The sequence below is a fragment of the Rhinatrema bivittatum genome, chromosome 5 (assembly GCF_901001135.1).
Source record: "Rhinatrema bivittatum chromosome 5, aRhiBiv1.1, whole genome shotgun sequence".
In the NCBI taxonomy this organism is placed as follows: Eukaryota; Metazoa; Chordata; class Amphibia; order Gymnophiona; family Rhinatrematidae; genus Rhinatrema; species Rhinatrema bivittatum.
In genome coordinates this window covers 215,235,520-215,261,405 of record NC_042619.1, presented here as the reverse complement: position 1 = coordinate 215,261,405, position 25,886 = coordinate 215,235,520, and the positions used below count along the sequence as shown (strand labels likewise).

At 43.8% G+C, this 25,886-nt stretch overlaps 1 protein-coding gene across 1 annotated transcript in view; it reads left to right on the top strand.

The window, feature by feature from the left end:
* Nucleotides 1–25,886, top strand: part of USP9X (ubiquitin specific peptidase 9 X-linked) — a 723,495-nt gene that overhangs the window by 347,640 nt on the left and 349,969 nt on the right. The window contains 2 exon segments of the mRNA XM_029603145.1: nucleotides 23,125–23,220; nucleotides 23,719–23,930. Coding sequence (XP_029459005.1) covers nucleotides 23,125–23,220; nucleotides 23,719–23,930 — 308 coding nt within the window.

Genomic DNA, 25,886 nt, shown 5'->3' with positions numbered 1-25,886 from the left:
CTGTACGCTTTTCCTCCATCGCCTCTACTAGGCAGGATTATCCGCAAGATAGAACACCACAGGGGACTAGTACTTCTAGTGGCCCCAGACTTGCCAAGAAGGCCATGGTACGCAAACATGTGAAGACTTCTTGCGGGAAACCCTCTGTGCCTACCTCCACACAGGGACCTTCTCCGGCAAGGACCGATCCTCCACGAATACCCGACTTGATTCTCTTACGGTCTAGCCCTTGAGAGGACTCGCCTGAAGAAAAGCGGATACTCTAAGGCAGTGATTGACACCTTGATTTGTGCACGCAAGTTCTCCGCATCACTAGCTTACATACGAATATGGAGAGTATTCGAAGCCTGGTGTGAGGACCACGAGATCCTTCCGCGGGCAGTCAAAATTCCTATGATCCTGGACTTTCTGCAGGACGGCTTGAAGAAGGGGTTGTCCCTCACCTCCCTCAAGGTTCAGGTGGCCGCGCTGGCCTGCTTCAGAGCCAAAGTGGACGGCATCATTCTATCAGCCCATCCAGATGTTTCCCGCTTCCTGAGAGGGGTAAAACAAATCCGACCACCCTTAAAGTGGCAGGTGCCCCTATGGAATCTCAATCTAGTACTAGACTTTCTAGCGGGAACTTCCTTCAGACCAACACGCGTTCTGTCACTATGGCTCTTGATCTTGAAGACTGCATTCCTAGTGGCAATATGTTCCGCCTGTCGCATCTCCGAGCTTCAAGCGCTATACTGTCAGGAACCGTTCCTCAGGTTCTATTGCGTCTGTCGGTCTTAGACGGCTTTGCCCCACCTATACTTCTCTACTTGTGGCTCCTCCCGCTCACCTTGGACTGATGGCCGCCGAGGCGTCTTTTTGCCGACCTCTCCAGTGTCCCCGGACCGGCTACGGTGCTGCCTCCCGCCATTGTCCTTCAAGGTACTTCTAGGGCGCGTGCGCACACACCACCCTCATCTTTATTTTCACATTGGCGAGAACCTCAGGGGTGTCACCCTGTTCTGACATCACAACTCCAGGGTATATCTGCCTACTACATTTGCTAGCTCGTTGAGTTAGCAACCGGAAATCTTACGTATGGGATTCGCTCTCCGTTCCTAAGCTACTCTGCCACTCCAGCTCTACTGGAACTCTTACTACCCTTCAGGGTCACTAACGGGGTTCCCGCTCCTCAGGGGCCTCTCTGCTTCTTTCAGGTGCTATCAGGAAACCGGTACTCGCTCCTCGAGGGCCCATGTTCTCTGTGTCGCTGCCTGCAACCTCAACCTTCTACTTGGAAGAACTTACTGCAGTCACCATCTGTGAGTACAGAAACATCTCTCTACAGTACTGCTTTGCCGGAATCAGGTACTCGCTCCTCGAGGGCCTGCCCTCTGCTCCGGTGCCAGAACTCTCATCTAGTGGAATCTCTGCTGCTGTTAGAGTACAACGCTACTGAGTGTCTCTGCTCTAAGGGATCAGGTACTCTCTCCTCGAGGGCCTGCTCTCCCTGTCTCGGAGCTCTTCTATTATACTTGGGACTCTGAGTGCTATTCTATTGTATGCTCATAATTCTCAGTCTCTTTTCCACTACAGCACTGCCTACAGAGGATCCGCTGTTCCAGCGTCCTGTGAGAGAAGTGCCCAACCGGGCTATACAACCACTACTTACTACTGCCCACCTCTGGTGGTTCCATATACTGTTTAAAGATTCAATTCTGTGTTTCTGTCCAGAGTTTAGCCTGACACTGTGGTCCCTCACAGGACTGCCCCCATGGGTGTGGTCAGCTGCCACAGAGTCCAAGGAGCCACCCAAACACTAATAACCATAACAGGTTCACATCGGGAGCCATAAAGCTATGCACTGTCCCCTGCTTTCTTCCCAAAGTGGTTTCTCAGTTTCATCTAAACCAAACCATCTCGCTGCCATCTCCAGACGAACATAAAGAAATGAAGACTCACGCTGTCTTCGCCATATAAACGTCGGCAGACTCCTAGTTCGATACCTGGAAAGATCGGAATCTGTGCAAAAGACGGACCACATATTTGATCTTCACTGCGAATAGAAACAGGGGGAAGCGGCCTCGCGGGCAACTATTGCCCACTGGAACAAAGAAGTAATCAAGGCAGCCTAAGTAGAGACAGGGAAGCCTCCACCTCTACAAATCAAGGCCCATTCTACAAGGGCCAGGCAGTGTCCTGGGCGGAAACCAAGATGCTGTCGCCTGCCGAGATCTGTCTGGCGGTGACGTGCTCTTCCATACATACCTTCTCCAGGTTCTACCGCCTGGATGTCCTGGCCCGGGAGGACACAACCTTTGCAAGGGCAGTACTAAGTGGGTCACGGGCAGCCTCCCGCCTGGTTTGGAAGTAGCTTTTGTACATCCCATTGGTCCTGAATCCAACTGGCTACACGCTAGGAAATGGAGAAGTTACCTGATAATTTTGTTTTCCTTAGTGTAGACAGATGGACTCAGCATCCCGCCCACGGCTGCCCCGGAATCCGGGAACCTCGGGTGACAAACCCCGAGAACAAGACAAGCACGGGTAAGCCAGATATTACCTCTAGTTCAAGACACCCACAGTTGCCGGGTGTCAGTGTTACTCGGTTGAGTGCACTGGCGGTCTCCAATTTGGAAATCAGTTGAACCAGTACTAGTTAATCAAGCTAATCAGGTTATTAAAGTACACATATATCCTTTTCGAGGAGAATACTGAAGAGCTAAGCTTCCTGCACGGGTATATGTAGGCTGACGTCAGCTTTGAAATCTGTCTCAGTCTCCCATCTGCTATCAGGAGTACACTATACCCATTGGTCCTGAGTCCATCTGTCTACACTAAGGAAAACGAAATTATCAGGTAAGTAATTTCTCCATTCTTTAAAAACAAAAAAAGTGAAAAGCAAAATTCAAGATGAGTTATGAAAAGGCCAAGAAGCCCACGCTCAGCGGCTTCAAGGTCTGTATCTAGCACATGCTGTATATTACTGCTGTTTAGGCTCATATGACTCCTCCAACTGCTATACAGTTGTGGTTGAATGGTCCCCAGAGTGCAGCAGTACTGTCTGGAAGATGGAGGTCTGAAAAAAGCACCAATGGGTAAGAGCTTCAAGCCTCAGCACAAGGCTGAACTGCTCCTCGTCTAGGAGTGAGACGCATTGTAGGTCTCTCGACACAGAAAATCAAGATGGGAAATTTTCTGTTTTCTAGCATGTGGAGAGATTGATTCAGGAGCAGTGGGTGATGCACCTCTTCCAGCAGATCGTGATGGAGAAAATTGACATCACAATTTATATAGTCCTGCAGTGTTTATAGCTTGTATAGCTTGCCAGTGTTCTTCGTCTCCAGCAGATGGTGTACATACATCTTCCTACTGGGGATTGCTTTAGATTTTAGAAGGATAATTAAAAAAAAAAAAAAGTCTCGCTCTTCTGTGGTGATACCAAATGGTCCCTACCCCAATTGAGAATTCCTGAGGTGATTTTGGGGTTCCTCAGATGTGTGCCTTGGTCTGGTACCTGTTTTTTTAGCTGGCATGCACTTAGCTGATTCTACAGCTTAAAGGCAACGAATGCAGGAAGCCAAGCGTGGCGGTGATAGCAGATGCCCACTCTTCCTGCAGCTGAAGACCGTCTCTGTCATCAGTTGGGAAGGGCTGAGCTCAGGTAAATTAAAAAAAAAACCCCCAAAAAAACTTGAGACAGTGAAGAACGTGCTCCAAGCTAGGTGCGCCGTTCTAATGTTCGTTCCATCCCGAAGGAGGTTCAGGGACTGGGGGCAGGTTGAGCGGCCTTTTTTGGCTAGACCCTGTTCTGAGGCTTTTCACTGCATGCCATGTGGTAAGCCACGACAGTGTTTTTGAGCGCTTTTGCTTGCACATTCGGCGGCTCTTTCTAGGATGTTGGTTCAGCGGTGCATCTCGGTGTGTATCCAGGTTTCCACCACTTAGGTGAGAGTCGGGTTAAGCGGCATCCGGCTTTGATGGCATTTGTCTTGTGCGCACAAATTGGGTGTACGTTTGTGTGCGCTTAAGTTGAGATGCCCAGTTTCGGAACGCCCAGCTCTTGAATGCCTACATTTTGGAGATATATATTTATAATGACGTCTATACCTAAGAAGCCTAAGCGCTTTGCCTTGTGGTGCTGCCTGTCATTTTGGGTATTTCAACCTGGCATGCCTTCTAACTTGTGCCAGCACTGTTTAGGGGCTCAGGGAGAATTATCTTCCTTTGATTTTACTAAGCCTGGTTCTTCCCAGCCTGGTGAGGTAATGGGTAAAGATGTCAGGAGAAACGCCTGATAGTGGAATTCCTTTAACTCAGCAGGGCATGGCAACTCAGTGGGCACAACACAGGTGCCTCCTGGTTTTGGTATAGATCTTTCTGCCTTTTCTTAGGTAGAATTTTTTTCAAGGATTGCAATCCTCTCGTCAGGCGCAGTCTTCAGCCCCGTCCAATCCTGTCAGGTCAGTCCCTCAGGCGGTGGTCTCTCCCTCTTCTGGTACTACATTTAAGTGCTGATGTACTCCTCGAGCTCCAGGTGTTCCTGACAGGAATCCGGATGGCACTCATAATGCAGATCCTGACTCTCTGGAGCATGGGGAGATACCTCTGGGACTAGAACCATATGACATAACTAACAGTGATGAGAGAGACAGAAAGAAAGAAAAAAAAGGTGAATCCATCTGGAACTGAGAAGGGAGGGGCGGTGTGTGATCCTTGATTGGGAGACCTGCTACCTCTGATGTCACTGAGGACTGTGACGGACATTAAACGGCGCCAGAACACCAGGCATCGCGCGCCGTGCGTCGTGCTCCAAAGGGGCACTCCCCTTTGTGCACCCCTTCGTGCATCCCGTAGTGTTAGCCATTCCCCATGTTCTTTTATATCCCTTGTTAACAATCCCCATATTTAAATGTTTAATGTATTTGACAAAGGTAACGCATGAGTTCCTGCAAATTTTGTTTAAATGTAAACCGATGTGATATGTAAAATCGAACACCGGTATACAAAAATAAATAAATAAATATAGGACTATGTTGCAGTTCTTTCATAAGGATGAATTGCCGCCCCTGATTTCCCAGATGTTGAAAATGCTGGGAGTTCCTGGAGCAGATTCCATGTCTGAGCCAAAGAAAAATCCCATTTTGGTGTCTTTGTGTAAAGCCGCTTGTTTTTTCCCAGTTACGGAGGCCATTCAAGAATTTATTAATCTTGAATGAGATGCCCCCAGACACAAATTTTAAAGGGGGTCTGACCTTGGAAGGCCTGTACCCTCTGAATCCAGTGCCAAGAGAGGGTCTGCGTTTTCCAAAAGTGGATGCGCTTGTTTGTGCCATCTCTTAACAGATGACTATCCCTGTGGAGGGAGGAGCAGCTTTGAAGGATGTGCATGGTAGGAGAATTGAGACCGTCCTTAAGCAAGCATTGGGAGTGGTGGAAATGACATTGCAGATAGCTTCCTGTTGTTCCCTGGTGGCTTGCTCTTGTCTACTTCTCTCTCAGGAGGTTGATGACTCTGGAGTGTCCTCCAGGGCAGTTATGGAACCCGCCGCTTTCTTAGCAGATGTAGGCTGCATGCGTTCCGCACATCGGCCAGAGTAGTGTCTTCGGTAATAGCGGCCAGACGCCAGTTATGGCTGAGGAATTGGCCAGCCGATGTGACCTCCAAAGCTAATCTTATGAAATCACCTTTTTTTAAAGGCTTGTGCTTTTTTGTGAACGAGTTGGAGAAGCTGGCCAGTAAGTGGGGCAAATCTCCAGTTCCGCGGTTGCTGGAGGATAAGAAGAACATAAGAAAATGCCATACTGGGTCAGACCAAGGGTCCATCAAGCCCAGCATCCTGTTTCTAACAGTGGCCAATACAGGCCACAAGAACCTGGCAAGTACCCAAAAACTAAGTCTATTCCATGTTACTATTGCTAATGGCAGTGGCTATTCTCTAAGTGAACTTAATAGCAGGTAATGGACTTCTCCTCCAAGAACTTATCCAATTCTTTTTTAAACACAGCTATACTAACTGCACTAACCACATCCTCTGGCAACAAATTCCAGAGTTTAATTGTGTGTTGAGTGAAAAAAACTTTCTCCGATTAGTTTTAAATGTGCCCCATGCTAACTTCATGGAGTGCCCCCTAGTCTTTCTATTATCTGAAAGAGTAAATAACCGATTCACATCTACCCGTTCAAGGCCTCTCATGATTTTAAACATCTCTATCATATCCCCCCTCAGCCGTCTCTTCTCCAAGCTGAAAAATCCTAACCTCTTTAGTCTTTCCTCATGGGGGAGCTGTTCCATTCCCCTTATCATTTTGGTAGCCCTTCTCTGTACCTTCTCCATCGCAATTATATCTTTTTTTGAGATGCGGCGACCAGAATTATACACAGTATTCAAGGTGTGGTCTCACTATGGAGCAATACAGAGGCATTATGACATTTTCCATTTTATTCACCATTCCCTTTCTAATAATTCCCAACATTCTGAAAACATGGCTGTTCATGAAAGCATTTCCAGACCCTTAAGGATTCACTTCCATCAATTGCAGCAAAATCAAATACAGCAATACTGAACATTTTCTATCAAATAAAATATTTATTTAAAAGAACAATTATTTAATTGAACATTCTCTTCTAACTGAATCAGATACTACAAACCAATCACTACAATGTTTTACTTCTTGTTAAACTTGTTTCTTTCCTTTAACTCTAATCCCAGTTAGAATAACCCCTGTTTTATTGTAACTTTCTCTTCCGTGCACTTGTTTATACTCCTGTAATGTATACTCTTATGTTTTAGTTATGTAGTTATAATGTATTGATCACCCCTTGTTTTATGTAAACCGACATGATACGTACTCCCGTGAATGCCGGTATAGAAAAACACAAATAAATAAATACAAATAAATTCTGTTTGCTTGTTTGACTGCCGCAGCACACTGAATCGATGATTTCAATGTGTTATCCACTATGACGCCTAGATCTTTCTTGGCTTGTAGCACCTAATATGGAACCCAACATTGTGTAATTGTAGCATGGGTTATTTTTCCCTATATGCATCATCTTGCACTTATCCACATTAAATTTCATCTGCCATTTGGATGCCCAATTTTCCAGTCTCACAAGATCTTCCTGCAATTTATCACAATCTGCTTGTGATTTAACTACTCTGAACAATTTTGTGTCATCTGCAAATTTGATTATCTCACTCGTATTTCTTTCCAGATCATTTATAAATATATTGAAAAGTAAGGGTCCCAATACAGATCCCTGAGGCACTCCACTGTCTACTCCCTTCCACTAAGAAAATTGTCAATTTAATCCTACTCTGTTTCCTGTCTTTTAGCCAGTTTGCAATCCACGAAAGGACATCGCCACCTATCCCATGACTTTTTACTTTTCCTAGAAGCCTCTCATGAGGAACTTTGTCAAACGCCTTCTGAAAATCCAAGTATACTACATCTACCGGTTCACCTTTATCCACGTTTATTAACTCCTTCAAAAAGTGAAACAGATTTGTGAGGCAAGACTTGCCTTGGGTAAAGCCATGCTGACTTTGTTCCATTAAACCATGTCTTTCTATATGTTGTGCGATTTTGATGTTTAGAACACTTTCCACTATTTTTCCTGGCACTGAAGTCAGGCTAACTGGTCTGTAGTTTCCCGGATCGCCCCTGGAGCCCTTTTTAAATATTGGGGTTACATTTGCTATCCTCCAGTCTTCAGGTACAATGGATGATTTTAATAATAGGTTACACATTTTTACTAATAGGTCTGAAATTTCATTTTTTAGTTCCTTCAGAACTCTGGGGTGTATACCAACCGGTCCAGGTAATTTACTACTCTTCAGTTTGTCAATCAGGTCTACCACATCTTCTAGGTTCACTGTGATTTGATTCAGTCCACTGAATCATTAACCCATGAAAACCTTCTCCATTACGAGTACCTCCCCAATATCTTCTTCAGTAAACACCGAAACAAAGAAATAATTTAATCTTCCGCGATGGCCTTATCTTCTCTAAGTGCCCCTTTAACCCCTCGATCATCTAATGGTCCAACTGACTCCCTCACAGGCTTTCTGCTTCGGATATATTTTTAAAAGTTTTTACTGTGAGTTTTGCCTCTACATCCACTTCTTTTCAGATTCTCTCTTAGCCTGTCTTATCAGTGTCTTACATTTAACTTGCCAACGTTTATGCTTTATCCTATTTTCTTCTGTTGGATCCTTCTTCCAATTTTTGAATGAAGATCTTTTGGCTAAAATAGCTTCTTTCACCTCCCCTTTTAACCATGCCGGTAATCGTTTTGACTTCTTTCCACCTTTCTTAATGTGTGGAATACATCTGGACTGTGCTTCTAGAATGGTATTTTTTAACAATGACCACGCCTCTTGGACAATTTTTACTTTTGTAGCTGCTCCTTTCAGTTTTTTTCTAACAATTTTTCTCATTTTATCAAAGTTTCTCTTTTGAAAGTTTAGCACGAGAGCTGTGGATTTGCACACTGTTCCTCTTCCAGTCATTAAATCAAATTTGATCATATTGTGATCACTATTGCCAAGCGGCCCCACCACCATTACCTCTCTCACCAAGTCCTGTGCTCCACTGAGAATTAGATCTAAAATTGCTCCCTCTCTCGTTGGTTCCTGAACCAATTGCTCCATAAAGCTATCATTTATTCCATCCAGGAACGTTATCGCTCTAGCGTGTCCCGATGATACATTTACCCAGTCAATATTGGGGTAATTGAAGTCTTCCATTATTACTGCACTACCAATTTGGTTAGCTTCCCTAATTTCTCTTAGCATTTCACTGTCCGTCTCACCATCTTGACCAGGTGGATGGTGGTATACCCCTATCACTATAGTCTTCCCCGACACAAGGGATTTCTACCCATAAAGATTCAATTTTGTATTTAGTCTCATGCAGGATGTTTATCCTGTTGGACTCTACGCCATCCTGGACATAAAGTGCCACACCTCCTCCCGGGTGCTGCTCTCTGTCATTGCGATATAATTTCTACCCCGGTATAGCACTGTCCCATTGGTTATCCTCTTTCCACCATGTCTCTGAGATGCCAATTAAGTCTGTCATTCACTGCCATACATTCTAATTCTCCCATCTTATTTCTTAGACTTCTGGCATTAGCATACAAACATTTCAAAGTTTGTTTTTTGTTTGCATTTTCATTCTGCTTTTTAATTGATAGGGATAAGTTAGAATTTTTTTTAGCTCAGGTGAGTTTTTAGTTACAGACACTTGGACTATTTTTCTAATTATTGGAACCTCACTGTCTGGATGCTCTAATTCTAATGCATCATTAGTATCCTTTGAAGATACCTCTCTCCGAACCATGCACTGCTGAGCGACTGTCGGTTTTCCCCTTTGTTCTAGTTTAAAAGCTGCTCTATCTCTTTTTTAAAGGTTAGCGCCAGCAGTCTGGTTCCACCCTGGTTAAGGCGGAGCCCATCCCTTCGAAAGAGACTCCCCCTCGACTGCAGTGGGGTCAAGAGTTCTACTCTCAATATTTTCTAATTCCAAAGAAGTCAGGTGGCATTTGTCCTATTTTGGACCCACGCACCCTAAACAAACATCTCCGCAAAGAAAAGTTCAGAATGGTAACCTTGGGCACCATGCTCCCTCTCCTACAATGGGGAGATTGGCTCTGCTCTCTAGATCTTCAGGAGGCTTATGCCCACGTTACCATATATCCTCCTCATCGAAAATACCTCAGGTTTATAGTAGGCCACAATCATTTCCAATACAGAGTGCTGCCATTCGGCCTAGCATCAGCATCCTGTATATTTATGAAATGCCTGGCAGTAGTCGCAGCTCACTTGCGACAATGCAATATCCACGTCTATCCGTATCTAGACGATTGGCTCTTCAGAGGTCCATCCCAAGAGGTAGTACTGCACTCCCTCCATTTCACCATCAGCCTACTGCAATCCTTGGGGTTTGTAATAAACTATCCCAAGTTGCATCTGACTCCATCACGCACCCTCTCGTTCATCGGAGCAGATCTAAACACTACCCAGGCCAAAGCGTTTCTCCCGAAGGACCGAGCACGCACATTATCAACCTTGGCCAAAGCAGTTCAGACTCGCCAAACCACTACAGCTCGTCATCTACTAACCTTGCTAGGTCACATGGCGTCCACTGTTCATGAAACCCCAGTGGCTCGACTAGCCATGAGAGTAACACAATGGACTTTAAAGTCCCAGTGGTCCCAATCAAATCAACACATGTTCCACATTGTCCACATCACCAACTAGCTGCATCTCTCACTAGCTTGGTGAATACAGGAGTCCAATCTTCAGATAGGACTACCCTTTCAACCTTCGCAACTTCAGATTACTCTGGCAACAGATGCATCCGATCTGGGTTGGGGGGCCCATGTCAACAACCTCCAAACCCAAGGAACCTGGACCCATAGCTGAAGCAAAGCACCAGATAAATTTCCTGGAGCTCTGGGCAATACAATATGCCCTCTTCGCTTTTCGGGATTGTCTCTCCAACAAGGTAATCCTAATTCAAACAGACAACCAGGTAGCAATGTGGTACCTCAACAAGCAAGGGAGCACAGGCTCTTACTGCTATGCCAGGAGGTGGCGCAGATCTGGGCCTGGGCTCTCTCCTATTCCATGCTACTGAGAGCGGCCTACCTGGCAGGCGTGGAAATGTGATGGCGGAAAACCTCAGCCGGACCTTTCATCTCCACGAATGGTCCCTAGATCCCATTCTAGCGAACAAAATTTTTTAACAGTGGGGCCGCCCACACACAGACCTCTTTGCATCAATTTACAGCCGCAAAGTAGACAACTTCTGCTCTCTACACCGCAGCCACGCCACACCGTCACGAGTCGCCTTCGCCCACTCATGGGCAACGGGTCTTCTATATGCCTACCCTCCACTACCACTCATCAGCAAGACTCTCGTGAAGTTATGGCAGGACGGGGGCACAATGATCCTCATAGCCCCTCACTGGCTGCATCAGGCTTGGTTTCCCATCCTGCGTGACCTCTCAGTCCAGCAACCAATTCGCCTGGGCACAGATCGAACTCTAACGCAGAATGGGCTATTGCGTCATCCGAACCTTCACTCCCTGTCTGACAGCCTGGATGTTGAAAGATTAATACTACAATCTCTTAATCTCTCTGACAGTGTGTCCCAGGTCCTCGTAGCTTCACGAAAGCCTTCTACTAGAAGATCTTATCGCCATATGGAAAAGATTCTCCTTGTAGAGCACCACAAAAAAAATAGATCCTTTTTCTTGCCCCACAAAAAGGTTCCTGGACTATCTCTGGCACCTCTCGGAGTCTGGCCTACAAACTTCATCCGAGTGCATGTCAGCCCCATAGCCGCTTACTACAAAGATGTAGGAGAAGCCCCGATCTAGGTGCAGCCCCTTGTAGGTCGCTTTATGAGAGGCTTGCTACAACTAAAGCCTCCACTGCACCGTCTGGTTCCGGCGTGGGACTTTAATGTTGTGCTAGCACGGCTCATGAGACATCTGTTCGAGCCCCTGCACTCCTGCGAGCTTTGACATCTCACTTGGAAGGTGATCTTTCTAGTTGCTATAACATCAGCTCGCAGAGTCAGTGAGCTATATGCACTGGTAACATACCCACCGTATACCACATTTCTTCACGATCGGGTGGTACTCCGCACGCAAAATTCCTACCCAAGGTAGTTTCTGATTTCCACTTAAATCAGTCCATAATACTCCTTACCTTTTTTCCAAGGCCTCACTCACAACCAGGTGAGCGGGCTCTGCATTCCTTGGACTGTAAACGTGTGCTTGCCTTTTATTTGGACCGCACTGCAACCCATAGGAAGTCCACCCAACTGTTTGTCTCCTTCGATAAAACCAAATTGGGAGTTCCGGTGGGCAAGCAGACCCTGTCCACCTGGCTGGCGGACTACATTTCCTTCTGCTACCAACAAGCAGGCCTTCCTCTACAGGAACGCATAAAAGCGCAGTCAGTAAGAGCCATGGCAACGTTGGTAGCACACCTCCGTTCTGTACCTCTTGCTGACATCTGCAAAGCTGCCACATGGAGTTCCGTCCACATATTTGCGGCTCATTATTGTCTCAACAAGGCTGGCAGGCAGGATTCCATCTTCGGCAAGTCTGTCCTGCGTAATTTGTTTCCAGTTTAATAACCCAACTTCCTTCCTGCGAACCACGGAGAAACTCAGACTGCCCTCCTCTCCAAAACCACCCAGTTGTTGTGCCTGTTGCATGTCTTTGGGTGTTTTGGGTTCATTCTGTTTGGGCATCCTGTAGCTCGCTATTCACCCACATGTGAGGACTACTATCCTGCTTGTCCTGGGTGAAAGCAGAGTTGCTTACCTGTAACAGGTGTTCTCCCAGGACAGCAGGATTTTAGTCCTCACGAAACCCGCCCGCCATCCCGCGGAGTTGGGTTCGCTTACGTTTTATTTTTCGCGCGTACTTTTGCTACAAACGAGACTGAACGGGGACCCCTGCTGGATGCAGGGTCAGTAGCATGCTGGGCATGTTCAGTGTGCCAGTCAAAGTTCTAGAAACTTTGATAAGTGTTCCGTGATAGGGCTCCATCGATGATGTCACCCACATGTGAAGACTAACATCCTGCTGTCCTGGGAGAACACCTGTTACAGGTAAGCAACTCTGCTTTCTTAAGGCATAGTCGACTTACTCAGTGCAGCATATCAAAATGCCATCAATGGTATTGGAGCAGAGCACTTCAGAGCATAAGTCCAGGAATCCCACTGCTGAAGCTAGGCTGCAGCAGAAGGCACATCAGGTGCTGTTTTTGGAAAAGGGTGGCATTCAGGAAGTGTCAAGCCATCACATGATGTCTCTGTGCCATCCACTACCACAGCACTGGCTATGAGCAGACTTCTCTACAGCTGTACAGACAGCTCTTCGTAATGATGAACAGATCTGGGTCTCTGAGGCTCTCTCTCCTCCAGCTTTTGTGCACAAGGTCCCCCAGTTGTTGGAGCTAGTGAAAAATGTGTCTGCCTCTGTAAACACTTGAGACTAGAGAGGGGAAACTAGAAGCTTTTTTTGTCCAAGAGGGAGAAAATGTTCCCACATAGTGGGGCTACTTTGTCCCACACCATTGCAGGCTTCTCAAGCACTTCCAGAGTTGGGTGTAGGTTCCCACCTTAAGATGGTGGATTTTCATTCAGGGAAGAGTCCCCCTGTGAATCAGAATGGGATGAAGAGAACTCTGTTCATTCTGAGATTTTGCCAGATATTTCCCCTTCAGTCCAGTGGAAATCTCTCTCTGTCATCCTCGTCCCCTTTGGTAACATGGCTTAGTGTTCCCCCATTTTTGGGAGAGGAGACATATTTTGTGGTGATTCCTTCAGAACCCCTTCCTCCCTTGCCTCAGTATACCTTCCCAGAAGATCTCTGCTACTCCATGTTCTTGGATAAGCTAGCAAAGATGCTGTCCAGTCTCAGGAAGGAAAAGAACACAGGAATAGAAGTATTTGGGCTTCTTTAGCGATGTCAACCTCCTGCAGATTCCGCGGCTATTCCAGTTATGAACCTTCTTCAAGACCTCCAGATGAGGATGTGGTAGATACCAACAGCGTGCTTGCTGGTGGGCCAGGAAATTGGATATGAAATGAAGAGTAAGGCTTCCCTGGGATTTGGAGTGTCCAGCTTCCACACAACTTGGTAGTGATAGTCAGCATTGAAATGTGTTAAGCACACTTGTGTTCGCTCCAGTACGCCACCTGGTATTGGATGCATTTAGAAAAAAGATCTTCCAAGGGTCCTTGCTGAGTGTCTGGAATGGGGGCAGTATCTGCAAGAATGAATGCAAGAGCTTAAAGCTTCTGACAGATTTGACAGACCTGAAGCAGATGGACCCCTGCCATGCAGTGAAAGAATGAGAGATACCTCATCCATTCTATTTACACAGTTCATGACTTTGGTCACTTCTATAGGAGTCCAGCAGCTCACATGGTTGCAAGCAAATGGCCAGTGAGAGGATATGCATGATTGTATTGCGGATGTGCCCTGTACATGGAGCAGTTTAATTTGGTGACACAATTCAAGAGACCATCAATTCACCCTGCAGTCGTTATCAGCTATAGTGAGGGACCAGCTGGCTCCCACCTGATGATAGTATTTTCCCTACAATTGTCCATTCTTTCAAAGATACCCCTCCCACTCATCCGCAGCAGCAGCTACTCGCCCAAGGTCAACAGAGGGAAAGGTAGCCCCAAGGCTCAGCAGCAGATGCATTCTAAGCACAGGACCAGTTTTTGACTACTTTGAGACCCATCTCTTTTGATTGGGGTGGGAGAGCTCTATACTACCAACAAACTGATGGATCCTGAAAATTGTGGGGTATGGCTATAGCTTATGCTTCTCTTCCTTCCTCTGATCCAGTGGATTTTGGCTCTGATTCTTCTCAATCTGCCCAAGACCCACTGGAAGTGTAGTCATTCTTTCAGCAACAGGCAGTCATATCTGTCCTCCCTCAGGAGTGTGGCCAGAGTTTGTATTCCAGGTATTTCCTGATCCCCTAAGAAGTCCGGAGGGGGAGGAGGTGGGTTTAAGGCCTATACTGGACTTAAGAAGACTCGGTTGTTGGTGCAGAAGAGTTTCAAGTTGAACTCCTTCCAGATGTTTCTTCCTTTCATTTAACCGAGGGATTTGAAAGATGTTTGTGCACCCATCCTCATTCAACCATCCTATCAAAGGGTTCCTAAGGTTCGTGGTGAAGGATGCACACTATATACTCAGAGTGCTCCTCTTTGGCCTCTTGGTGGTCCTGAGGGTGCTAATGAAATGCCTTGTGGTAATGGTGGCACAGCTGTGTTCCCATATCTTGATGTTTAGTTGATGAGGAGCCCATCCCTATCAGGAATTCTAGAGTCCTTTGAGAAGACAATATGGTTCATCTAGTCACTGGGTTTCCTTGTCAATTTTGCTAAATCAAACCTGGTTACAGTTAAAGAATTCAATTCATAGGAGGTTGGATAGACTTGTTTCAGGAGAAAAGATTTTTCTCTGTCGAGTTGAATTGCTGATGGCCCTGGAAAGATTTCTACTTCAATAGAACCAAGCATCAACAAGGTGATCAGGTCTGTCCTGAACATATGGCAGCTGCAGTGCATGTGGTTTTGACTCGTTTGCACATGCAGGGCCTTTGAAACCAATTGGGTCATTTCTATCAGTCTTTATCCAACCAAATATTCATAATCCCTGAGATGGGAGCCTCCCTTCATTGGTGGATGAATCCAGAAGCTCTAAATGTTGGCCTCTCATTGTGTTTTCTATCTCAAGTGACTGTCCACCAATGCCTCTACCAAGAGATGGGGAGCTCTCACAGGTACAATGTGAAATCAAAGATCATGGATCCCAACAGAGAATCATCTGCAATTCGACCACATAGAGCTATGAGCTATCCGCTATTCTCTTAAGGGCTTTCTATCACTTTCAGGAAAAGGTATCTTAATCCAGAAGGACAACCAAGTGACCGGATTCTTTGTAAACAAATGCGGAGGTATGAGCTCTTTTGCCCTCTGTCGGGGGGGGGAGGGCTCGTAAATCTTGTCATGAGCAGGGACATCACAAAGCTTATTTCCAGGCGACTTATCTTGAAGAAATTCAGACTATGTCAGCAACATTACCTCAGCAGAGTGTTCTACAACCGCTCGATTTGGTCCTTTGATCAAGGGATCACATCCAATTTGTTTAATTGTTGGGTAAAGTTAGTGATCGAACTCTGCCTCAGAAGGCAAAAAGTTTGAAAAGTTCTGCTCTGTGCAGCTACAGATCAGATCACTATGCTTTTGTGCTAGACTGGAGTGTCTATTTACTTTAAGTGTAACATAGATTGCTGTAATCGCAGGACTATTCAGAAGGTCAGTTGAGACAAGGTGAGGATGATAATCATAGCAACAGCTGACCTTGGACAAGTATGGTTGTCCATATTCTCATCCGTTTGTCAATTGTCTCTGGTCTATTGAGAATGTCTTCAGTTCTCATCACACAGGAGAGAGGCAGGCTCTTCCATCTGAACCTGCCATCGCTGGCCCTTACATCATGGATGTTGAATGCACTGTAGTCTTCTCCTCCTCTTCTTCCAAGTAGGTGGAGGATTTCACTTTCTGCCTGGAAACTTCAACCAGGAGATCCTACAGATTCAAATGGAAGTGTGTGGCCTGAGGGACATACTTAAATATCTGTTCTGCCTTTCATTCTCTAGCCTTAGCATCTTTCAGCCCAAGTTCATATCCATGCCAGACAGCATATCACCAGCAGGTGGAAGGGGCTCTGAACTCTCTCCACCCTTCAATATCAAAGTTCAAGACAAGTCTGTGGTATTGCAAGCCTCCAGTCAGTAATCTCCAGTGTCTTGGGACCTCAGTGTCTTCCTAGCTTAACTCATAAAACCTCCTTTCGAACCTCTTAAATTGGTGAACTTGAAGTTTTTCACCTAGAAAGTGTTTCTTGTGGCTATCACTTTGGCATGATGGTAAGCAAACTTCAGGGTCTGGCTCTCATGTTCACCATATCTGCAATTTTTTCACAACAGTTCTTTGAAATCACCCAGAGTTCCTTCGGAAAATCGTATCTGCATTTCATGTTAATTAGGCCTATTGTGTGCTATTTAAAATTTTTCCAAGACCACACATGCATAAAGGAAAACTCTTCACTCTCTGGACTGTAAGAGAGTCTTGGCAAATAAGAGGACTTCGCATCACAGTCAAGCTTCTCAACTTTTGTGGTGTTTGATCCCAGTAGATTGAGAAGGCCAGTTGTCAGAGCTAGCAGACTGAATAGTGCACTGTTACCGCTGTCTGGCAGACTTTGTCAAGGCTTATCAAGTGAGAGCCTTGGCAACTTCAGTGGCTCTTATGGCTGTCTCTGCTAAAGAGGATAGGGTTGCTCAGCTTGGAGAAGAGACTGCTGAGGTGGGATATGATGGAGGTCTACAAAATTGAGGGGACTAGACCAGATAAATGTGAATCGGTTGTTTACTCTTTCACAGACAAATGCATTGAAGAGTTAAAACAGGTGCCCGTTTACCTAACGCACGCACAGCCATCTCTCCTGGTCGACCGATGCTATATTTTAATGAGCTGCTGTGTTAAGGAAGCAGGAGGGAAGAATTTATATGTTTAATTGTGTGTCCCTAGTGTTCAAATGCACCGGGTGCCCAGGAGAAGTGGCTAAGCGCCCACAATTGCTACAGGCACTCAGTACAAGCAAACGTTTTATCCCACTTCAGGTTGATTTCTGGACTCCAAATATACATGCACAATAGCAAGGGGTCAAATCAGCCTGGAGCGTGTCTATTGTGCATCCAGAATTTTTTTTTCATCAAGCCGTTATATTATACCTTTATTCTTAAACACCACAAGCAGTAGGTGTTTAAGAATAAAGGTCGGATCCACAATGGACCATATTTTTTTTTTTTATTTCTCTTGAGCCCTTGACTCGTGGATTGATTTAACACCAACTCTGGGGCTGGAGTTAAATCTGCAGGCTAAAAAGTGCATGATAGGCGCCCAGTGATTTTCTGCATCTGGGGTTAATAACTAATAGCCTCATCCACATGGAATTTAAAATGTGATGAGCGTTGTTGGCTATGTAGTTTGGACGCATTAATCTCCTCATCGCATCGGGTGCTAGACTAGCGTGTCCAAAACGCGCTTAAACCTGTGTGCTAGGTTGAGCATATTTTATTGCATCAGCTCCTCAGATAATAGAACTAGGAGGCACTACATGCAGTTAGCAAGTAGCTCATTTAAAACAAATCAGAATTCTTCACTCAATGCACAATTAAGCTCTGGAATTTGTTATCAAAGGATATGGTTAAGGCAGTTAGTTATAGCTGGGTTTAAAAAAGGTTTGGACAAGTTCCTGGAGGAGAAGTCCATAAACTATTAATCAAGTTGACTTAGGGAATAGCCACTACTTATTATTGGCATTAGTAGCATGGGATCTGTTTAATGTTTGGGTACTTGCCAGGTACTTGTATCCTGGATTGGCCACTGTTGGAAACAGGATGCTGGGCTTGATGGACCCTCGAGCTGATCCAGTATAGCAACTTCTTAGGGTCTTATGATATTTGCAAAGCTGCTACTTGGTAATCTGTGTGCACTTTTGTACCACTACTGTATGGATGGCATGTCCCGAGGAAACTAACTTTGGATAAATCTGTTCATCCAGTAGTCTGCTCTGCTCTTATGAGGCTGAGTTATCTTAGTGCTTCTGCTGTACAACCCTCAGTGTAGGACTCATGTGCTAAGGCTAATTTGTGCCCTTTTGTCGACAGGGAAGACAAGTTTGCTTACCTCGTAACAGAGTCCTCCATAGATAGCAGGATGAATTAGCCATTCTTATTACCTGCCCTCCACCCTGAGATTTGACTGTCTCACTGAAGCTTAAAGTCTGGAAGAGCTTAAGGGGTTCATGAGGTAGCCCTTTTGTGCAAACTTCTGCTCATTTCCCAAGAAGACGGTAAGTTTGGGGGAGGGATTAGATACAGACAACCAACATGGACCCTGATTTTATGCAGACATAAGGGAAAAAGCACAGAACAGCTTCTGCAGACAAGTACTAAAGCAAAAGAATGTCTAGCAGCTTTGTCTGAATTATCAAGAAGGCTTCTCACCTAGTAAAAATGTTGCTAGCATTAATTTATGGGTTTGACAGTTGCTTGGTTTTGATTGATTGTAAATATTACTACCCTTATAAGACTTGGTGGCAACTGCATGGAGTGGCAGATACTATAAGAATTTTGCAGAATAGAGAGGATGGGCCATCTGGGCCTTTTATGCTGTCATTACTATGTAGTAAAGTTTTACTGAGCTTTGAGAGCTGGGTCCCATGGAGTGATAGTTATTATCCTTAACAGAAGGTATGGCATAACTTGCAGAGTGGTAGTTACTGCCCTAAATCTGGGCAGATTGGATGCATCATTTGGGTCTTTATCTCCCATTATTTGCTGTGTTACTATGTCAGCACCTTTGGTTGATGTCATTCATGTGTAATGAGTAACTCATTCTGCTGTCTATGGAGAACCTTGTTTACAGGTAAGCAAAATTGCTTTACTCCCCTGTTGCTGGCACAGAATGCATTTTAGTAACCTGAACACAGCCCCTTTCAAGTTGTTAGTTTGCAGTCTGCTTGTGTATGAAACTTAATGACCACCCAGGTGGAGAATTAAGTCCTTTGAATTTAGAGCAAGGTTTTTCCGTTTAAGCTAGTGGAGGTATTTAAACTTATTTTATAATTTATTTTTTTTTTAATTTATTTAGCATTTTTTTATATACCGAGGTATAGCAGAAGTTGCCTTCACTCCGGTTTACATTTACAACAACCTGTTACATTAAAAGTATTTAACAGAGAAAACAGAAACTGGTTCTGAACAATAAATTAATATCAATCAAAATATACAATATAGTTAGGTATATATCTCGTGCTCTAAGCATGTAAGGGGGACAGCTGATACAGAGAAAAATCAAGAAGGTTTCTGGGAGTCAGAGTGGTAGACGTTGGAGGGAGATTGCATGCCCAAGGTGGGACACGCCAAGGGTGTGGACTGAAGTCTTATCCCTTACTGTCTGAGTGTTTGGCTGAGTAGCCAAGCTTTAAGATCTTTTTTAAAAGATTTAAAGTTTTTCTTGAGAGCTCAGGTGATGAGGTAGTGAGTTCCATAATTTGGGGCCAATGATGGAGATAGCTCTGTTTCTTGTGGAGGACAATTTGGCTTGTGGTAGAGATGGAACATCTAGATGAAGTTTGCTTGTTGACCTTGTCGTACGTAGTGACCTATGTATATGTATGATATTGTCCAGGGCTGTGTAGTCTACTTTATGAATTGTCTTGTGTAAAATTGTAAGGACTTTGAACTCTATTCTTTTCTCCACCGGTAGCCAATGCAAATTGTTGAGTACGGGGGTTATGTGGTCAGATTTTCGTTTACCAGTCAGGACTCTGGCAGCGGCATTCTGAAGTAACTGCAGTGGTTTTAAGGTCGTTTTAGGTGGACCTATCAGGAGAGAGTTGCAGTAGTCCAGACTGGAAAAGATGAGGGCTTGTAAGACGGTTCTGAAATCGTGGAGGTGAAGCACCGGTTTTAGGTGTTTGAGTATTTGAAGTTTATGGAAGCCTTCTTTTGTTCTTGTTGTAATGTGTTTTTTGTAGTTTAGTTCATTGTCTAACCATATGCCAAGGTCTTTTACATTGTCTTTAAGTTGAATGTGAATGCTGTCAATTTGGAAGGGTGGTGTGGTTATTGATCCTGAGTTTTTTCTTACAATTAGAATACATTCAATTTTGTTCATGTTTAAACATAATTTTAGGTTGTTTAGCATATTACGAATTGCATCAAGGTGTGAGGCTGCTCTTGACATTGCATCTTCTATGGTGGAAGAGATTGGAATGAGGAGTTGTATGCCATCTGCGTACATGTAGTACGTGATGCCTAGACTTGATAGGAGTTGGCATAAAGGTAGAAGGTAGATATTGAAGAGTATGGGCGATAGTGCAGACCCTTGTGGAACTCCTGTTTCAAGGGGATAGCATCAGATGAATTGTTGTTGTAGGAGACTTTGAAAAACCTGTTTTTAAGGAAAGAGGTGAACCAGCTTAGGGTTTTGCCAGCGAGCCCAATGGTTTCTAGGCTAGAAATAAGCCTTTTGTGGTCAACTGTGTCAAAGGCTGCTGAAAGGTCGAGGAGGATCAGTAGATGACCTAGTTTGTTATCTAAGCCTCTTAGAATGGTATCAGAAAGGTTGAGTAGGAGGGTTTCTGTGCTGAGGTTTTTCCTAAAACCGTGTTGGGTGGGATATAGAATTTTGTGGTCGTCAAGATGTTCGTTGAGTTGTTTCAGGACTGCCTTCTCCGTCAATTTAGCAAAAAGGGGTAGGTTTGAAATTGGGCGGTAATTGTTTGTCTTCTGGGTTAAGGTTTTTCTTCTTTAGTAATGGTGTGATTGTGGCGATTTTTAGCTTGGTAGGAAGCTTGCCTTCCTCGAGTGATTTGTTGATGATTGCTGCGACTGTCGGGGCTATGGGATGAGCGATTTCCTTTAACACTCGGGTGGGGATGGTATCCATGTCATGACGCGCAGGGTTTATTTTTCTCAGCATTTTTTCTGTTTCCATGTTGGAGATAGGTTCGAAATCAAACCATGGAGTTATGTTGTTTGTTGATATTTGATTTTCTATGATTGATGGGGTGTTGAAGGCATCAGTTATTTTGGAAATTTTGTTCTTAAAGAAGATGGCTAAATCTTGGCTTAAGTTTTTGGTTACGGTTGAGTTGAATTGGATATGATATGTATTTAATTTATATAATTATTTATATAATATTAATATAATTGAATTATGGATATGTATTTCAAGAAGATACATTTTATTTTCAGCAAATAAGGAGTTTTTATCTCCTCCACCAGGGTCCCTGACTTTTCACAAGAGATTCCACATAGGACCTTTTAATTCACCGAGAGCCGGAGGGGGGGGGGGGGGGAATTCTCCTTAGAGTTTGCTGAGCTGAGGAGGGGAAAGGAGAGCACCTTTGGAGATGTTTGCTGAGATGTGTTTGAGAGGGGACAATGTTGGCCCTTTCAGTGATTTGGAATGCTGAAGAATGGGGGAGGTAGAGGTTAGGGTTCCCAGAGGTGCAACAGATGTCAGCAATATTTCTAGATTTCGCCAGAGTTGAGATGCTGCCACACCCCTAGCAACCTTTCCTCTTACTCCCCCACTTCCCCAATATCTGTTCCCCATAGGGAAGTGTGGTGTAGAGTGAACAGATGGATGGTGGGATGTTTATTAGATTTGATATAATACTTGTATATAGACATAAACCAAATGGTAAACATAATAAATGACACATTATATAGAGCAAAACTCATACTCCATACTGTATGAGGTGTCTGTGTGTATGATGAATTCTCTCACACACACCCCTTTCTCAATCCTTTCCCCCCACCCCTTTTTCTTTTTCTCCCTTACAAACTGCCCAACTGGAGACCCTAACCTAGGGAAAGACAACTAGACTGTAACTGGGATAATGAGGATTTCTGCACTGTGTTCCTCTAAAGCCTGCATTCTTAGGGGAAAGATGTCTATGCCCCACCTCCACAACTTTGAAGACAGGGCAGCAGTCAGGAGTTCCAGGAATCAACATCCTTAATTGGTTGTGCCCAGCAGCTTTGCAAAATCCATGGCTCGATATCGCCAGTGCCTTTCCTCCCTGTGTCCTATGCCATCCTTCTCAGCATTCCCAAATTCCTCATGACCATGCATCAGTTTTTCTTCCTTTTTTTGACCCAAGCAACTTTGCCGCCTCAAACAGTTCTAACTCCAGCAATACATAGCACAGCCAATCAATGGCAGTCTTTCACTAGCATGCCCTGTTCTCTCTGCACTGACATGTTGCTATTTGCATTTCTGACTTCAAGTATCTTAGCTGGCAGCAGTATTAGAATGCATTTCTACCACCATCCTTGCAGGCCTGATCAAGCTCATTCTACTGTCAGCTATATCGAGCTTCTCCTGCTGTCACTGCTGGCTGAAATTCAGCCAAGGTCCATATCTGGCCCATGGGCATAGTTTGATGATACTTGCCCTACATTGTTCATATTTAAACACCCAGTTCTGTTATGATCTAAAATCCTATCTCTTCTAGTTTGTGAAATAGTAAAGGTGCAGTGTCTTATGAGGATAAGGCTATTGCAAATTCAGATTGCAGTGTCGACATAGAGCTCAAAATTTAACAGCATGATTTGAGTTGTTGGTATTAATGATTAGTTGTGAAAATGAATTTGCTGAATAAATTTGGGTTTTGCAACACTAATACAAGGTTTGAAACGTTCCATATTTTACAATGGAACTTTGTGATAGCCTAGCTAAAGAAATACTAATTCCTCTCAATTATTACACACTCAGAAATAAAACACGTACGTCTGGTACCTAAAGAAGTACTGCCATATCTTGGCATATTTAAAGAAATAGTTCCCAAAGTCCTATGTGTTGTTTAGGCTTTCTGTATTTGTCCTTGTTTGTTCCATGAAATTTCAGTGTGACAGAAGATTCTGTATCTTTGCAGTTCAAACTAGTTTTGTTTTCATTAAATCTTGAGGCAGAATCTTGATAAAAGAATTTGTTCTATTGTGGTAGGTTGTGATTCAAGGAAGTGACGACATTGCCAGCAGGGCCATTGATCTTCTAAAAGAGATCTACACAAACCTTGGACCGAGATTACAAGTCAATCAGGTAAGTAAATGTTGGAAGTGGCCTTAAATTAGTAATTTGGGGGGTGGGAGAGTAGGTGTGATGGTACCAATACTCTGACATTCCTCCAGTTCATTATTCAGTGGAAACCTATTTTTACTAGTACTTCTCCCTCCTCCTTCTGTTCATGACCACTCTTGAATTTAGCCTTGATGATAGTTCACTAAGATGGATAAAAAGTGTTCTAGCAAAGTGGAATTAATGAATGCTGCTTTTTTTGATCTGCTTTGTGGTGGTCATGAAGCAGTCAACTTCTCCTATAGCCTGCATAATATATCTTTAAACTCAAGCCAGAGAGAGCTGCAGCTATTCCTGAATGCTGGTATCCTTCACCATTAAAGCTAAGGGATTTTTATTATGCTTTCAGTCAGAAAATGTCAAAATATGGCAGCTGCTGCTGCTAACGTGCATGCCACAGGATCTACTTGTACAGTGCCTAGTAAAATTTTGATTAAATAAAATTATTTTACTTTTGTACAGGTAGAGATCCATGAAGACTTCATTCAGTCTTGCTTTGATCGTTTGAAAGCCTCCTATGACACACTGTGTGTGTTGGATGGCGATAAAGACAGTATTAATTGTGCAAGGCAAGAGGCAATTCGAATGGTGCGGGTACTGACAGTTTTGAGAGAATATATAACTGAATGTGACAGCGATTATCATGAAGAGCGAACAATTCTACCTATGTCCAGGTTTGTGAACAAAATGTTAAAAATTGGCTAGAAGAGGTTATATGTGGTAATTAGAGAGGGCCCAAAAATTGTTTCTAACCGCCACCTACCAAATAGGCAGAGTTTTTCCTGCAGTATATTGTGATCTGTGATTACAGCCACAAACCCTGCTTCTGTGATAGAGCCCAGCTAATAGGCTAGGTTTGGATCACAATTAAAGATTAAGGTTTTTCAACCAAACTGTTTTATAACACAGCAAGCTTTTCTTTTGTAAAATTTTGTTAGATCATGAACATTGTATCTTCCTCTCCTTTCCCAACCCTCTTTGGTATTTTATTTTTGGTCCAATTGGTCCAATTGGTTTCCTTTTGCTCATTTGGGCTTTCAGCTCAATCGGATCCAACCTCTGTTGGGCTGTAGTGCCATGAGCCTTTATTCACAACTGCCCTAAGAATTTTTTTCCTATTTTAATTCAGCCTAATCATTGCTGAAACACTTCTTGGCCGTGAGCCACAAACTGCAGATACTTTTGGACCTCCTATATTGAAGATCATAAGTCTGTCGTCTAAGGCACTGCTGTTCAGTGATGGCTGAAAATGCTGCTTCTCGGTATCTGCAGCTGGCTTGGGGGAGCAGAAGCCTGGTCTGTGAATCATACCTAGGTCTTCTGCATGGCCAGCCTTACTTCACTATTTTGCTAATTATCCTACAGATTTAAGTGGACTAAAACTACTTTATTTAAATATTAGGAAAGCTTATGTGGAATTTTATTTATTCAATATTTTACTTAATTTAGATTCCTTCCCAAGAGTGTTTTTTTTAATAATGGACTTTTCAGTTTACAGATTCTTCGCTGTTAATGAATTAGCTGGGCATGGAGCAGGAGTCATCATAATGTACAGTTAGTTTTCCGGTAAACTCCTGACACATGCACAGTGGCTCCAGACACTGCACTGTGCCAGCCTTTGACAATGTTTTGTTAGTTTTGTTTGTTCTTAGCTGTCAGTGGAACATCAAAGCTACATAATCTTTATCACTTTCTTTATGAATATAATACTGTTTGAAAAATGTTCACCTATTCTGTAATATTTTTGCCTCTTTCCATTAGTCTCATTTCTTTTGTTTATGCCAGTGATCTGTGTCAGAGTTTCTCCTGGCAAGCTCCATGGAAAATATATCTAAGACTTAGGAGATGCTCTGAGAAAAGCTACAAATTCAATAAAAAGATTTCTAGAGAGCTTTTATTTTCAATGGCTACTCCAGTTTGGTTGAATTTTTTGCTGCAAGAACTGCAGCAGACAGCTTACTTTAAGACTTTTCAGGGCCTTTTAAAAACATTCACATTCAGGCAGGGATTTCTATGAAGGATTATAATTGGCAGATTCAGGATGTATTTCTGGGCATGCATTAGGCTAGTGCTGTTAATGAAAAACTGTTTGTACTGTCTATACTGATTTGAATATGGATTTCTATTTGTACGCCACTTAGGGCCCAGTCTTAGGTGGCTTATAAATTTAAAAAAATATAAAATCGACTTGACTGACCAATATATGATATGCTTTTTTTGTGCAGAACCTAAGCATCACTCAAAGTAGTGCATAGTGCATCTATTCTTGACAGTTGGTATTCAGGAGTAAAAAATGAGTCTCATAGAATAGATGGAAGGCACCATGGATATCATTTAATGTATATTTTCACATTACCTAAATTAGATAAAGCAGCATGAAACATTTGAGGCTGACATCACTGAGATACTTCAAGTTTGTAGGGCTAAATAAGGGACCACATGCAGGAGTTCCCGCATGTGGTTGTAGCCTTGTGAGCCTGATGACAGGCTCCGGATAGTGGTTCTGATGATCCTGAAAGTTGTTACAGCCCTGATGTTTACTTTATAGGAAGTTTTCTAGCATCTAGACAAACGGATTCAGAACTGGTGGTTATGTACTTTTACCAGCAAATGTAGATGGTGCAAACTGA